Genomic DNA, 17866 nt, shown 5'->3' on the forward strand with positions numbered 1-17866 from the left:
CTAAAATCAAAGTAAACACGTGGAAGGGAACACGGATCATCACAAAGACTGTAGTGCAATGCACATCACTTGGTGCTTTTACTTTGGTGAGCTGACACTGGCATGTTTTTGTCTAATGGAGGTTTCTCAACTGTGGGTAAACTGACCCTCTGAGTCACTGCTGAGATGGTCCTCTGTGGACGGAAGACCGTGTCTCTCCTCAGCTCGCTCACAGTGTGGAGAATCCTTACGTTCCTGCAGACACACAGAAAAGCAGCAGTCACACAGAGATAATCACTCCAACACAGACTGTTTCAGTTTGGACCGCAGGAGCAGGGTATCTGCAGGTTTAAGGGAGCCAAATTTAAGACTTTTTAAGACCATTTTAAGGCCACTTTGACCAAATTTAAGCTATTTTTAAAATTAAATTTAAGCTATAATTTCCAGCTATTGCCTGGAAGCGGTGCTAACCACGTCGCAAATGTGGGATTAGCCATCCAGTCACCATTACACTTGCACTTCCCCATGGCGCAAGCTCCCACTAGTTTAACCAGCTAATGTGCTCATCTAAAAATAGCCCCCTTTCACAACCAACTGAATGTGTACGGTTCCGCTTACGCCGACATCACACACAAAAAACGCTGAACACTAACTAGAAAGTCACGAAAATGTTATAGAAATAAAAGGATCTTGTTTATTGGGTCTTTGAAAAATTAAGACCTTTGGAAACTGTATTTAAGGATTATTTGTCATGTTTAAGGATTTTTAAGGCCTTAAATTTGGAAACGCTAATTTAAGACTTTTTAAGGACCCGCGGATACCCTGGGATGGACAAGCGTGGTTCTGACACATTCCTGATCTCAGCTGCTGTTTAAATGGAGGGCTGTAAATGCAAAGGAAGAATTGGGTTTATTGTCTAGAAGGAAAAGTTCAGTAGTACAAAAAGACATGCTGAGCAACACTGAATTTGCTAAAGTGTCCTGCTGCTGCTGCTGCTGTGTTATCTTTCACCTATTCTGGTGCTGAGAAACGTCATCTCACTGGACAGCAGGGTAGGGCCAGTGAGATGGAGCAGCATAACACAGGGGATGGAGTAGAGCCACCAAATACAGTCTGAGTGTGGACAAAGAGGAACGGCAGGTGCCTTTGTGGCCTGAGAGGCTGCAGCAGCTTCAGCTACCTCAGGACCCAAGCCCAAATCAGAACAAACAAAACACTCATCCATCTTCAGAACCACTCATTCCTCACTAGGGTCACCGGCTGCCAGGTGAGTCAGGGGGCACCCTGGACAATTCTCTAGTCCATCACAGGGACACACGGACACAAACAACGAGTCTCTGACTCACTCACACAAAGGTGCAATTTAGACCTGGAATAGCTGACTTCCAGGAGCAGGATTGGTTATTCCTGATTTCCATCCTCCAGCTTGACATATATGTATTTGGTCTGCGGGAGAAAATCCACAAACACGTGAGGAGAACACGCCAACTGCACACGTGAGTGGGTGAAACACGCCAACTCCACAAACGGGTGGGTGAAACATGCCCACTCTACAAGCGGAGAGAACACGCCAACTCCACATGTGAGTGGGTGAAACACGCCAACTCCACACGTGAGTGGGTGAAACACACCAACTCCACACGTGAGTGGGTGAAACACGCCAGCTCCACACGTGGGTGGGTGAAACACACCAACTCCACATGCGGATGAGTGAAACATGCCAACTCTACATGTGGAGAGAACACGCCAACTCCACACGTGGGTGGGTGAAACATGCCAACTCCACACGTGAGTGGGTGAAACATGCCATCTCCACACGTGAGTGGGTGAAACACGCCAGCTCCACACGTGGGTGGGTGAAACACACCAACTCCACATGCGGATGAGTGAAACATGCCAACTCTACATGTGGAGAGAACACGCCAACTCCACACGTGGGTGGGTGAAACATGCCAACTCCACACGTGAGTGGGTGAAACACGCCAGCTCCACACGTGGGTGGGTGAAACACACCACCTCCACATGCGGATGAGTGAAACATGCCAACTCTACATGTGGAGAGAACACGCCAACTCCACACGTGGGTGGGTGAAACATGCCAACTCCACACATGAGTGGGTGAAACATGCCATCTCCACACGTGAGTGGGTGAAACATGCCATCTCCACACGTGAGTGGGTGAAACACGCCAGCTCCACATGTGGGTGGGTGAAACACACCAACTCCACATGCGGATGAGTGAAACATGCCAACTCTACATGTGGAGAGAACACGCCAACTCCACACGTGGGTGGGTGAAACATGCCAACTCCACACGTGAGTGGGTGAAACATGCCAACTCCACACGTGAGTGGGTGAAACATGCCAACTCCACACGTGAGTGGGTGAAACACACCAGCTCCACACGTGGGTGGGTGAAACATGCCAACTCTACATGCGGAGAGAACACGCCAACTCCACACGTGGGTGGGTGAAACACGCTAACTCCACACTCGGAGAGAACACACCAACTCCACACGCAGGTGGACGAAACACACCAACTCCACATGCGGGTGGGTGAAACACGCCAACTCAACACGCAGGTGGGTGAAACGCACCAACTCCACGCATGGGTGAAACATGCCAACTCCACAAATGGAGAGAACACACCAACTCCACACGTGGGTGGGTGAAACACACCAACTCCACGCGTGGAGAGAACACGTCAACTCCAAACGTGAATGGGTGAAACATGCCAACTTCACACGTGGGTGGATGAAACACTCCAACTCCACACGTGGAGAGAACACGCAATTTCCCCACGCAGGTGGATGAAACATGCCAACTCCACACATGGATGGGTGAAACACGCCAACTCCACACGCAGGTGGGTGAAAAACGCCAACTCCACACGTGGGTGGGTGAAAAACACCAATTCCACACGTGGGAGGATGAAACATGCCAACTCCACACGTGGGTGGGTGAAACACACCAACTCCACAAGTGGGTGGATGAAAAACGCCAACTCCACTCATAGAGAGAACACACCAATTCCCCACTCGGATGGATGAAACATGCCAACTCCACACATGGGTGGATGAAAAACGCCAACTCCACTCATAGAGAGAACACACCAATTCCCCACTCGGATGGATGAAACATGCCAACTCCACACGTGGGTGGGTGAAAAACGCCAACTCCACACGTGGGTGGGTGAAAAACGCCAATTCCACACGTGGGTGGGTGAAAAACGCCAATTCCACACGTGGGTGGATGAAACATGCCAACTCCACACGTGGGTGGGTGAAACACACCAACTCCACAAGTGGGTGGATGAAAAACGCCAACTCCACTCATAGAGAGAACACACCAATTCCCCACTCGGATGGATGAAACATGCCAACTCCACACGTGGGTGGGTGAAACACACCAACTCCACAAGTGGGTGGATGAAAAACGCCAACTCCACTCATAGAGAGAACACACCAATTCCCCACTCGGATGGATGAAACATGCCAACTCCACACGTGGGTGGGTGAAAAACGCCAACTCCACACATGGATGGGTGAAAGACGCCAACTCCACATGCAGGTGGGTGAAAAACGCCAACCCCACTCATGGAGAGAACAGGTCAATACCACCCGTGGGTGGGTGAAACATGCCAACTCCACATGTGGAGAGAACACGCCAGCTCCACACGTGGATGGGTGAAACACGCCAACTCCACACATGGGTGGTTGAAACATGCCAACTCCACACGCAGGTGGGTGAAAAACGCCAACTACACACGTGGGTGGCTGAAACATGCCAACTCCACACATGGATGGGTGAACCATGCCAACTCCACACGCAGGTGGGTGAAACATGCCAACTCTATGCGTGGAGAGAGCATGCAAACTACACACGTGGATGGGTGAAACACGCCAACTCCACACGTGGAGAGAAACACGCCAACTCCACACGTGGAGAGAACACGCCAACTCCACACATGGATGGGTGAAACACGCCAACTCCACACGTGGGTGGGTGAAACACGCCAACTCCACACGTGGGTGGGTGAAACACGCCAACTCCACACGTGGGTGGGTGAAATACGTGAACTCCACACATGGATGGGTGAAACACGCCAACTCCACACGTGGGTGGGTGAAACACACCAACTCCACACATGGATGGGTGAAACACGCCAACTCCACACATGGATGGGTGAAATACGTGAACTCCACACGTGGGTGGGTGAAACACACCAACTCCACACGTGGGTGGGTGAAACACACCAACTCCACACGTGGGTGGGTGAAACACACCAACTCCACACGTGGGTGGGTGAAACACACCAACTCCACACGTGGGTGGGTGAAACACGCTAACTCCACACACAGGTGGGTGAAACACGCCAACTCCACACATGGATGGGTGAAACACACCAACTCCACACGTGGGTGGGTGAAACACGCTAACTCCACACACAGGTGGGTGAAACACACCAACTCCACACGTGGGTGGACGAAACACACCAACTCCACACGTGGGTGGGTGAAACACACCAACTCCACATGCGGATGAGTGAAACATGCACACTCTACATGTGGAGAGAACACGCCAACTCCACACGTGGGTGGGTGAAACATGCCAACTCCACACGTGAGTGGGTGAAACATGCCAACTCCACACGTGAGTGGGTGAAACATGCCAACTCCACACGTGAGTGGGTGAAACACACCAGCTCCACACGTGGGTGGGTGAAACATGCCAACTCTACATGCGGAGAGAACACGCCAACTCCACACGTGGGTGGGTGAAACACGCTAACTCCACACTCGGAGAGAACACGCCAACTCCACACGCAGGTGGACGAAACACACCAACTCCACATGCGGGTGGGTGAAACACGCCAACTCAACACGCAGGTGGGTGAAACGCACCAACTCCACGCATGGGTGAAACATGCCAACTCCACACATGGAGAGAACACACCAACTCCACACGTGGGTGGGTGAAACACACCAACTCCACGCGTGGAGAGAACACGTCAACTCCAAACGTGAATGGGTGAAACATGCCAACTTCACACGTGGGTGGATGAAACACTCCAACTCCACACGTGGAGAGAACACGTAATTTCCCCACGCAGGTGGATGAAACATGCCAACTCCACACATGGATGGGTGAAACACGCCAACTCCACACGCAGGTGGGTGAAAAACGCCAACTCCACACGTGGGTGGGTGAAAAACACCAATTCCACACGTGGGTGGATGAAACATGCCAACTCCACACGTGGGTGGGTGAAACACACCAACTCCACAAGTGGGTGGATGAAAAACGCCAACTCCACTCATAGAGAGAACACACCAATTCCCCACTCGGATGGATGAAACATGCCAACTCCACACATGGGTGGATGAAAAACGCCAACTCCAGTCATAGAGAGAACACACCAATTCCCCACTCGGATGGATGAAACATGCCAACTCCACACGTGGGTGGGTGAAAAACGCCAACTCCACACGTGGGTGGGTGAAAAACGCCAATTCCACACGTGGGTGGGTGAAAAACGCCAATTCCACACGTGGGTGGATGAAACATGCCAACTCCACACGTGGGTGGGTGAAACACACCAACTCCACAAGTGGGTGGATGAAAAACGCCAACTCCACTCATAGAGAGAACACACCAATTCCCCACTCGGATGGATGAAACATGCCAACTCCACACGTGGGTGGGTGAAACACACCAACTCCACAAGTGGGTGGATGAAAAACGCCAACTCCACTCATAGAGAGAACACACCAATTCCCCACTCGGATGGATGAAACATGCCAACTCCACACGTGGTTGGGTGAAAAACGCCAACTCCACACATGGATGGGTGAAACACGCCAACTCCACATGCAGGTGGGTGAAAAACGCCAACCCCACTCATGGAGAGAACAGGCCAACACCACCCGTGGGTGGGTGAAACATGCCAACTCCACATGTGGAGAGAACACGCCAGCTCCACACGTGGATGGGTGAAACACGCCAACTCCACACATGGGTGGGTGAAACATGCCAACTCCACACGCAGGTGGGTGAAAAACGCCAACTACACACGTGGGTGGCTGAAACATGCCAACTCCACACATGGATGGGTGAACCATGCCAACTCCACACATAGATGCCTGAAGCATGCCAACTCCACACGCAGGTGGGTGAAAAACGCCAACTACACACGTGGGTGGCTGAAACATGCCAACTCCACACATGGATGGGTGAACCATGCCAACTCCACACGCAGGTGGGTGAAACATGCCAACTCTATGCGTGGAGAGAGCATGCAAACTACACACGTGGATGGGTGAAACACGCCAACTCCACACGTGGAGAGAAACACGCCAACTCCACACGTGGAGAGAACACGCCAACTCCACACATGGATGGGTGAAACACGCCAACTCCACACGTGGGTGGGTGAAACACGCCAACTCCACATGTGGGTGGGTGAAACACGCCAACTCCACACGTGGGTGGGTGAAATACGTGAACTCCACACATGGATGGGTGAAACACGCCAACTCCACACGTGGGTGGGTGAAACACACCAACTCCACACATGGATGGGTGAAACACACCAACTCCACACATGGATGGGTGAAACACACCAACTCCACACATGGATGGGTGAAATACGTGAACTCCACACGTGGGTGGGTGAAACACACCAACTCCACACGTGGGTGGGTGAAACACACCAACTCCACACGTGGGTGGGTGAAACACACCAACTCCACACGTGGGTGGGTGAAACACGCTAACTCCACACACAGGTGGGTGAAACACGCCAACTCCACACATGGATGGGTGAAACACACCAACTCCACACGTGGGTGGGTGAAACACGCTAACTCCACACACAGGTGGGTGAAACATGCCAACTCCACACACAGGTGGGTGAAACACACCAACTCCACACGTGGGTGGGTGAAACACACCAACTCCACACGTGGGTGGGTGAAATACGTGAACTCCGCACATGGATGGGTGAAACACACCAACTCCACACATGGATGGGTGAAATACGTGAACTCCACACGTGGGTGGGTGAAACACACAAACTCCACACATGGATGGGTGAAACACACCAACTCCACACGTGGGTGGGTGAAACACACAAACTCCACACATGGATGGGTGAAACACACCAACTCCACACATGGATGGGTGAAATACGTGAACTCCACACGTGGGTGGGTGAAACACACCAACTCCACACATGGATGGGTGAAACACACCAACTCCACACGTGGGTGGGTGAAACACACAAACTCCACACATGGATGGGTGAAACACACCAACTCCACACATGGATGGGTGAAATACGTGAACTCCACACGTGGGTGGGTGAAACACACAAACTCCACACATGGATGGGTGAAACACACCAACTCCACACATGGATGGGTGAAATACGTGAACTCCACACGTGGGTGGGTGAAACACACCAACTCCACACACAGGTGGGTGAAACACGCCAACTCCACACATGGATGGGTGAAACACACCAACTCCACACGTGGGTGGGTGAAACACGCTAACTCCACACACAGGTGGGTGAAACACACCAACTCCACACGTGGGTGGACGAAACACACCAACTCCACACGTGGGTGGGTGAAACACACCAACTCCACACGTGGGTGGGTGAAACACACCAACTCCACACGTGGGTGGATGAAACACACCAACTCCACATGCGGGTGGGTGAAACACGCCAACTCCACACACAGGTGGGTGAAACACACCAACTCCACACATGGATGGGTGAAACACACCAACTCCACACGTGGGTGGGTGAAACACACCAACTCCACATGCGGGTGGGTGAAACACGCCAACTCCACATGCGGGTGGGTGAAACACGCCAACTCCACACGTACAAAATAGCAGATAGTTTTATGATGATGAGCCCTAGCCCAAGAAATACAAACACATAAATGATCGAGTTGCTTTCTGGTCTGCTTGCTTGTTTTTGCTCCTCACCGACTGAGTAAATTGATGTCGGACCTACAGCTAGGTTAAGGGCGCAGACAAGGCAGCACTTTTATCACTTCTAGCTCACCATTTTCCCCCCACTGTCCCTCTCCCTGTCTCTGCCTCCACTGCTGTGAGTCCTCAGGAGCTGCTGGGCATCGTGAATGGCCTGGGTGACCACATCGCCGTCTCCTAGGAAACCTGAAACAAGAGCATAGCACAAAGGTAACAACCAGGAAGAAAACAGAACAAAGTTAGGATTGCTCAGAAAAAAGAAAGAGCATCTCAGATGTACAGGCCACCTTCACAGCCAGCAACAACAACGTTAGAACACCTTCATACTGGAGCTAGTTCAGCTGTGTGTGTGTGTGTGTGTGTGTGTGTGTGTGTGTGTGTGTGTGTGTGTGTGTGTGTGTGTGTGTGTGTTGTGAGCTGGCATTGTGATTTAGCACTACTTAGATGTAGCCATCCTTACGCTGACAAAAGTGTAACAAACTTTTGCTTTGAGTACATTTTATTCACGATACTTTTTACTTGAGTAAAAATTTAGGCAAGTACTTTTTTACTTGTAGTTCAGTAAAAAAATCAAGTAGGAACTTCAGAACTATGTTATCCTCTGTTCAGTGCTTCAGTCACCAGTCTGGGCTCGGCTTTGCTTTTACTTGGATGTAATTTGATAGAGTATTTTAATTTGCCAATGAGATTTTAGTCCAATAGGAGTGTCACCCTCATGGCAGCTCCCTACATGACCTCCCAGCTCTCGTATGTTAATAAGTTACTCACTGAGTGCAGATCGCGTCGGACTGTGGGACACCTCTCTTTGGAGATCTCGGGATCTGTAGGCCCCCTGCAGTGCCAGAGATCCCAGATCCAGGCTCTGTGGACTTGACGTTTTCCCCAGATCCAGGCCTTTGTGCTTAGAGGTCAGGTTTAAGGGCTGACTAGCCTCCTGAACACACAGACAAAGCATATGAGCAGGGTGGGACTCTGACTCAAACTCAGTTATAAAGACGAAGGTCGAGGGTGTGATGCATTCTGGATGTTCACAGTACGATCTAACGTGTTAGAACGCATCTGTCACACCTTCAGAGCACTTTAGGCTCCTCGTCCTCCTGTTGCTATTGTTTACTCAAGTCATGTTGGTCTATCTGTTCCTGAGAACCTATCGTGCAAGCGACTCATGCAGCACACACACGCTAAAGCTTTGAACAGAGGGTGTGGTGTGCTCCTAAAGCTTTTCAGCCTCCCAAATTCCCAGAAAAAAACCCACTTGGTTCAATCCCAAGAGATTCACTTTCTTCAACATCCTTCAGACCACAAGACATGTATTCAATCAGTACCAACACACACTGCACAGAAGACACACACACCCTCACTCAGGATACCTTACTCTCGCTCTCTGCCGTGTGCGCCAACAGACAAAGAGCTGAATCACAATGTAAACATTACAATGATGTACCTGCCGGAAGGAACTACTGCTCCTCTTGATGGGCGTGGGGTGGGTGTTTGGGAGCAGCTGCATGGGGTAGTCAGTGGCTGTACAAACAAAGAGACATGTTCAGTCTTTGGTCCCACAGCAGACACACCATGCCAGCAGCGTATCGGCGTAACACTGCCGCAAAACCGAAAGCGCCGTGGTGGCATGGCGAAGTGGGAATTTTCGTTCCGCCAAGCTTGGTAGAAATACTGCAGCAGCGTTGGACTGTGTTGCACCTTGATGCAAGAAAGGGGGGTGTCACCGTCACATGGGGAGTCACTGCCAAGCTCTGGCCAGCAACGATGCTGACAATGAAAGTAAACACTTTTGTTAACAGAGCCAGCTAAGATGATACACTAGAGAGATGCTTCTCTCTGTCAGAGCTGGAGCTCCTCGGATCACCAGAGACGACCGTGGAGGGCAGACACCGTCATCAGAGCTCGCCGGTGACGGTGGCGATCGTCCTTTTATCCACGGCAGCAGAGGACAGCGTCGCCCTCTACTGCCGCCTCCTCCCTGCTGATGACACAGTCCCATGCGTGATCCATGTGATTACTCAATCGTCTCTGTTCATGGTCCTTATCCCCTTACCTCTATCGCTGCTTTGATCCATCTTTCATATTTGTGTTTCTGTGGTTAGGACCCGTGTACCGTCCCGGTCCGTTAGGTGGTTTTCTCTTGTGCAGTGGTCTGTTAGTGGGGCGTGGCACCCGTGGGGGATGTGGGTGTACTTCCCACGGTGTACCTCAGTAACGTTACTATCAGTGCGGTCCCTCTGTGTTTCTACTGCTGTGCCCCTTCAATGCCATCTTCAAATACATTTTGAGTATTTCCACAATAGAATAGTGGAAATAATAATGTCCATGCTATATTTACATATGTATCTAGTTTTGGATGGGAAAAAGACTAGAGGAGGTGAAAATGTAGGCCAATGTCAACATCCCATATTCCTTTTGCAGCTACCGTATTTCCTGGACTATAAGTCACACTTTTTTTCATAGTCTGGCTGGTCCTGTGACTTATATACCAAAGTGACTTACAGCATATACCAAATTATGTAAACCGTGCTGCTGCGGGCCGGCTCAGAACCAGGTGTCAGCTCCCCTGTCCCGCTGGGAGGGTCTGAAACACCGCCATCCTCTGCTGGAGACCGTGGCGCGCTGCTGCGCCGCGTTGTTTATTCTGTTATTGCTACCGGTACTTGTCTCGCAATGTGAAACGCTTGGTCTCAGATTTTGTAAGAAAAATAATCAAATTTCCCCCCAAAATGCAACTTATATGTTTTTTTCTTCTTCATTATATATTTGATGGCTGGTGCGACATACTCCGGAAAATACTTTACATCTGATAACTGATATTTACTGATATTACATGAATTTAAGTAGGGATGTATGAAAATAACACTGAAATATTGTTCAATTTCATGTTCAGATGTTGACTGGATGAATAAAAGCAGTGTGTAGATTATTTTTATTTCTTTTTTGTGGAGCGTTCAAGTCCAGCTGCTAGGTGGCTGGTTGTACGTGTTATGTGAAAAAAGAGTAACGAGGAAAACCTTTAAAACACGTTCCATCGTTTTCTAAATGATTTGTCTAAAGTGAAAATTGTTGTTAACAAAAAGCTGCCAAAGACACCTGATGTGTCAAATGTGATGCAAAAATATGTCATAAACAACGTGATAAAGGAAACACTCAGGTCCAAAATATCTGAATGTTCTGGCTTTTTGACGGGTTGGGTTCATGGCCCACAGATGCGGGTTCCACCGTGAAGGTCCACCTGCCACTATTGGTCCTGAGCTCAGGGTAACAACCAAAACACGGCTCTTGAGCAAGGTGGCCTGTCAGTGTGCCCGGTGGTTGTCTACTGCTCAGAAGGTTGATGGTTCAATCCCAGCTTCCCCCCTAAGTAATGTGTGTGTGTGTGTGTGTGTGTGTGTGTGTGCAGGTTTAAGGGAGCCGAATTTAAGACTTTTTAAGACCATTTTGACCAAATTTAAGCTATTTTCAAAATTAAATTTAAGCTATAATTTCCAGCTATTGCCTGGAAGCGGTGCTAACCACGTCGCCAACGTGGAATTAGCCATCCTGTTACCATTACACTTGCACTTCCCCATGGCGCAAGCTCCCACTAGCTTAACCAGCTAATGCGCTCATCTAAAAATAGTCCCCTTTCACAACCAGCTGCATGTGTACGGTTCCGCTTACGCCAACATCGTACACAAAAAACGCTGAACACTAACTAGAAATTCACGAAATTTTTATAGAAATAAAAGAATCTTGTTTATTGGGTCTTTGGTAATTTAAGACCTTTGGAAACTGGATTTAAGGATTATTTGTCATTTTTAAGGATTTTTAAGGCCTTAAATTTGGAAACGCTAATTTAAGACTTTTTAAGACTTTTTAAGGACCCATGGATACCCTGGTGTGTGTGTGTGTGTGTGTGTGTGTGTGTGTGTGTGTGTGTGTGTGTGTGTGTGTGTGTGTGCGCTACACTTTGAAGCGCCACCATAAACTGACATTTAAAAACAAAGTTAACATTCGAACAAATGAAAGTGCCCCACTCACTTGGCTTGCAGGGGATGGGCTGTAGCGGTAATGTCATCGGGGGGTCGGGGAGGGGCTGGCTGTTTGGGTGGAAGGCTGGGATCATCACATAGGGTATGTTCACCTGCTGGGGCAGAGCAGGGCAACGAGCACATTTAATCTAAGTTTCTCCAGCACTTCACTGCTCATCTGGAGTCAGGGCCATTGGGAAGTCTGGAAACAGACGGGAAAGAGACACTGACCTGGATCTGCTGCTGAAGCAGGTTGATCTTGTGCTGCTGCTGGATCAGCTGCTGCTGCTGCTTGGCAATCTGAGACACAAGGTATGTTCGTTAGCTGCAACCAGCTGGACGGGGAACAAGAGAGCCCAGAGTGGACTGTTCGAACAAGCAGAAACAGGCTAATGAATCAGGGGCGTTCGTCGTAACACTGAGCGCATACTCGGATACAGATACCGAGCGCATACTCGGATACAGATACCGAGCGCATACTCGGATACTGATACTGAGCGCATACTCGGATACAGATACTGAGCTCATACTCGGATACAGATACCGAGCGCATACTCGGATACAGATACTGAGCGCATACTCGGATACAGATACTGAGCGCATACTCGGATACTGATACCGAGCGCATACTCGGATACAGATACTGAGCTCATACTCGGATACAGATACCGAGCGCATACTCGGATACAGATACTGAGCGCATACTCGGATACAGATACCGAGCGCATACTCGGATACAGATACTGAGCGCATACTCGGATACAGATACCGAGCGCATACTCGGATACTGATACCGAGCGCATACTCGGATACAGATACCGAGCGCATACTCGGATACTGATACCGAGCGCATACTCGGATACTGATACCGAGCGCATACTCGGATACAGATACCGAGCGCATACTCGGATACTGATACCGAGCGCATACTCGGATACAGATACCGAGCGCATACTCGGATACAGATACCGAGCGCATACTCGGATACAGATACTGAGCGCATACTCGGATACAGATACTGAGCGCATACTCGGATACAGATACTGAGCGCATACTCGGATACAGATACTGAGCGCATACTCGGATACAGATACTGAGCGCATACTCAGATACAGATACCGAGCGCATACTCGGATACTGATACCGAGCGCATACTCGGATACAGATACTGAGCGCATACTCGGATACAGATACTGAGCGCATACTCGGATACAGATACTGAGCGCATACTCGGATACTGATACCGAGCGCATACTCGGATACAGATACTGAGCTCATACTCGGATACTGATACCGAGCGCATACTCGGATACAGATACTGAGCGCATACTCGGATACAGATACTGAGCGTATACTCGGATACAGATACTGAGCGCATACTCGGATACAGATACCGAGCGCATACTCGGATACAGATACCGAGCGCATACTCGGATACAGATACCGAGCGCATACTCGGATACAGATACCGAGCGCATACTCGGATACAGATACCGAGCGCATACTCGGATACAGATACCGAGCGCATACTCGGATACTGATACCGAGCGCATACTCGGATACAGATACCGAGCTCATACTCGGATACAGATACTGAGCGCATACTCGGATACAGATACTGAGCGCATACTCGGATACAGATACTGAGCGCATACTCGGATACAGATACCGAGCGCATACTCGGATACAGATACTGAGCTCATACTCGGATACTGATACCGAGCGCATACTCGGATACAGATACTGAGCGTATACTCGGATACAGATACTGAGCGCATACTCGGATACAGATACTGAGCGCATACTCGGATACAGATACTGAGCGCATACTCGGATACAGATACTGAGCGCATACTCGGATACAGATACTGAGCGCATACTCGGATACAGATACTGAGCGCATACTCGGATACAGATAATGAGCGCATACTCGGATACAGATACTGAGCGCATACTCGGATACAGATACTGAGCGCATACTCGGATACAGATACTGAGCGCATACTCGGATACAGATACTGAGCGCATACTCGGATACAGATACTGAGCGCATACTCGGATACAGATACTGAGCGCATACTCGGATACAGATACTGAGCGCATACTCGGATACAGATACTGAGCGCATACTCGGATACAGATACTGAGCGCATACTCGGATACAGATACTGAGCGCATACTCGGATACAGATACCGAGCGCATACTCGGATACTGATACCGAGCGCATACTCGGATACAGATACTGAGCGCATACTCGGATACAGATACTGAGCGCATACTCGGATACAGATACTGAGCGCATACTCGGATACTGATACCGAGCGCATACTCGGATACAGATACCGAGCTCATACTCGGATACTGATACCGAGCGCATACTCGGATACAGATACTGAGCGCATACTCGGATACAGATACTGAGCGTATACTCGGATACAGATACTGAGCGCATACTCGGATACAGATACTGAGCGCATACTCGGATACAGATACCGAGCGCATACTCGGATACAGATACCGAGCGCATACTCGGATACAGATACCGAGCGCATACTCGGATACAGATACCGAGCGCATACTCGGATACAGATACCGAGCGCATACTCGGATACAGATACCGAGCGCATACTCGGATACTGATACCGAGCGCATACTCGGATACAGATACCGAGCTCATACTCGGATACAGATACCGAGCGCATACTCGGATACAGATACTGAGCGCATACTCGGATACAGATACTGAGCGCATACTCGGATACAGATACCGAGCGCATACTCGGATACAGATACTGAGCGCATACTCGGATACAGATACTGAGCGCATACTCGGATACAGATACTGAGCGCATACTCGGATACAGATACTGAGCGCATACTCGGATACAGATACTGAGCGCATACTCGGATACAGATAATGAGCGCATACTCGGATACAGATAATGAGCGCATACTCGGATACAGATACTGAGCGCATACTCGGATACAGATACTGAGCGCATACTCGGATACAGATACTGAGCGCATACTCGGATACAGATACTGAGCGCATACTCGGATACAGATACTGAGCGCATACTCGGATACAGATACTGAGCGCATACTCGGATACAGATACTGAGCGCATACTCGGATACAGATACTGAGCGCATACTCGGATACAGATACCGAGCGTATACTCAGATACAGATACCGAGCGTATACTCAGATACAGATACTGAGTGCAGCTCCACCTGCGCTTTTAGGTGTCTGATACCTGTTCCTGCTGCTGCCGGGCCAGCTCCATCTGCTGTTGTTGCTTCTCCAGCAGCAGGGCGGCCATGTTCCTCTGCTCTGAGTGGGCGCCTAGCAGCTGCTCCCTCAGACCACTCAGCTGGTTTATCATCATCAACAACTGAAGCTCCTTTTCAGCCAGAGAGTCAGGGGTCCCTGCAGGGGTCAGAGGTTATCGGTCAAAAAAGCCATCAGAACTTTTTTCATTGGGTTGTTTGCAGGGGGACTCTGGCAGCCAGCGGCTGTGTAAGACTTCTCACTTAAAAAGACGAGGTCTGAAGTGATAGGTACACTGTAAATGTGAGGGGAAGCATGTAAAAAACAGAAAATCACTTTGTCTGATTAAAAAGATCCTTAATGGTGTAAAACACGTCAGACACAAGGTCCGCGGGCCAGAAGATGGCTTAGACTGGGGGCCATTCTTTTCCTCCACTTGTTCCTTCACATCGCCACACAAACATGCACATAGGGCCTTGGGGTGTGGGTACGTTCAGGGGGTATGGTTCCCATCTTCGAGGTCCCGTGAGGGCCTGTGCCCCAGTTTTAACTTGCACATTAAACACTTCCACCAACGACATTCCATACAAAAGCACACTCGACGGCACCTGGAGGGGGGCGCTGTTGGGCAGAGTTGCCTGCTCATCATTAGCCCAGCAAGAACGGGACCAGCTCTGGTGTCCAGGATGGGTTGTTCCCTTTGTGCAGCAGTACCAGGACCAGAGTGTCTAGGGTGTGTACATCAGAGGGTGCATGACTTGCATTATTGTGTGTCTTTAGGTTGAATGTGTACATGTGTGAGCATGAGGGTGGGGGGGACGGACTTTATCCGTCAGGTGGAGTCTTGTCTCCTCCCCCTCCCTCCCCCTGCCACATTTCCTGCAGATGGGTGGTGCCTCAGTCAGCCTGTGTATGCGCAGCTCCCGTGTCTGCTACTTGAAGTTTTTGGTACCTGCTGGCTCGCTCCTGGTGGTGGGGTCCAGATCCCTGGACACTGTCGGGTCTCTGCCCGGGTCAGGCGCCCTTGGGTCCCGGGCCGCTGAGTTCCGAGCTTGGCCTGCCCTGGAGTGGGCGGCTGTTGCTTTGGTGGATAGAGTTAGCGTTGCATGCTGTTTCGCTATGACCTCATGCTGGTTGGATTCCCGGCTTCAGCAGTTTAACCACATTCATGTCCTTCTTTTTCAGCTACACTTGCCAGTGTGATTGGGCTTAACATATCAGGACTCATCTTTATTTTTGTCTTCTGTTCATTTAGCCAGCGGAAGCTCATGTGAGTCCATGTGAGGTGAGCCGAGTAGATCATTGGGACTTCTGTGTTCCATCCAGAGCAATGCCTCTGAAATGCTGACTGGAAAAGTCCAAATTCAAAATATGTGGTAAAAAATTATCAATAAAACTAGGATATAAAAAATGAAGACTTCTTCAGCTGGCTAAATACACCGCTCACAAAAATGAAAGGAACACTTTAAAGAAGCTCATTAGATACACCAGATCTCAATATGAAGTTGGATATCTATACAAATAAGGACAGGGCAATGTCTTAGGAACCAAAGGATGCCGAGTCTTTTAATGGAAATAAAAGTTATCAGCCTACAGAGGGCTCAGTTGTGTAGACACCCTAAAATCGGAGTGAAATGAAGACGTGGCAGGCTAGTCCATTATTTCAAAAACTTAATTTCTGCAACTCAGATTGCTTTTCAGTATCTTGTGTGGCCCCGCGAGCGTGTGTGCATGCTTGACAACGTCGGGGCTCCTAATGAGACGACGGATGGTGTCTAGTGGCATTTCCTCCCAGATCTGTGTGAGGGCATCCCTGAGCTCTTGTACAGTCTGAGGAGCAACCTGGCGCCGCCTAATGGACCAAAACATAACGTCCCACAGATGTTCTATTGGGTTTAAGTCAGGGGATCGTGAAGGCCATTCAGTTGGTTCAATTCCTTCATCCTCCAGGTGCTGCCTGCATACTCTTGCCACATGAGGCCGGGCATCGTCGTGCATTAGGAGAAAACCAGGACCTGCTGCATCAGCGTAGGGTCTGACAAAGGGTTCATCTCCATACCTTATGGCAGTCAGGGCACCATTTCCTAGGCAGTAGAGGTCTGTGCGTCCCTCCATGGATACGCCTCGCCTCCCCAGACCATCACTGACCCACCACCAAACCTGTCATGTTGAACGACGTTGCAGGCAGCATAACGTTCTCCTTGTCTTCTCCAGACTCTTTCACGTCTATCACAGGTGCTCAGGGTGAACCTGCTCTCGTCTGTAAAAAGTACCGGGCGCCAGTGGCGGACTTGCCAATTCTGGTGTTGTTGAGCAAATGCCAGTCGAGCTCTACGGTTCTGGGCAGTGAGCACAGGGCCCACTACAGGACGTCGGGCCCTCAACCATCTTCGTGAAGTCTGTTCCTGATTGTCTGGGTAGAGACGTTCACACCAGTGGCCCTCTGGAGGTCATTCTGTAGGGCATGAGCAGAGCTCAGCCTGTTCCACCTTGCACAAAGGAGCAGGTATCGGTCCTGCTGATGGGTTGTGGACCTTCTACAGCGCTGTCCAGCTCTCCGAGAATAACCGCCAGTCTCCTGAAATCTCCTCCA

At 50.0% G+C, this 17866-nt stretch overlaps 1 protein-coding gene across 6 annotated transcripts in view; it reads right to left on the minus strand.

The window, feature by feature from the left end:
* Nucleotides 1-17866, minus strand: part of sox13 (SRY-box transcription factor 13) — a 93444-nt gene that overhangs the window by 6912 nt on the left and 68666 nt on the right. For 5 of the 6 annotated variants that reach the window (XM_070549087.1, XM_070549089.1, XM_070549085.1 and 2 more), the window contains 7 exons: nucleotides 15260-15432; nucleotides 12234-12302; nucleotides 12013-12118; nucleotides 9431-9507; nucleotides 8755-8920; nucleotides 8060-8172; nucleotides 147-234 (listed from right to left, as the gene is read on the minus strand). In XM_070549087.1, coding sequence (XP_070405188.1) covers nucleotides 147-234; nucleotides 8060-8172; nucleotides 8755-8920; nucleotides 9431-9507; nucleotides 12013-12118; nucleotides 12234-12302; nucleotides 15260-15432 — 792 coding nt within the window. The remainder of the gene's footprint in view (nucleotides 1-146; nucleotides 235-8059; nucleotides 8173-8754; nucleotides 8921-9430; nucleotides 9508-12012; nucleotides 12119-12233; nucleotides 12303-15259; nucleotides 15433-17866) is intronic. The other variant, XM_070549088.1, reaches the window with a different exon arrangement.

Source organism: Nothobranchius furzeri, chromosome 3, assembly GCF_043380555.1.
Source record: "Nothobranchius furzeri strain GRZ-AD chromosome 3, NfurGRZ-RIMD1, whole genome shotgun sequence".
Lineage (NCBI taxonomy): Eukaryota > Metazoa > Chordata > Actinopteri > Cyprinodontiformes > Nothobranchiidae > Nothobranchius > Nothobranchius furzeri.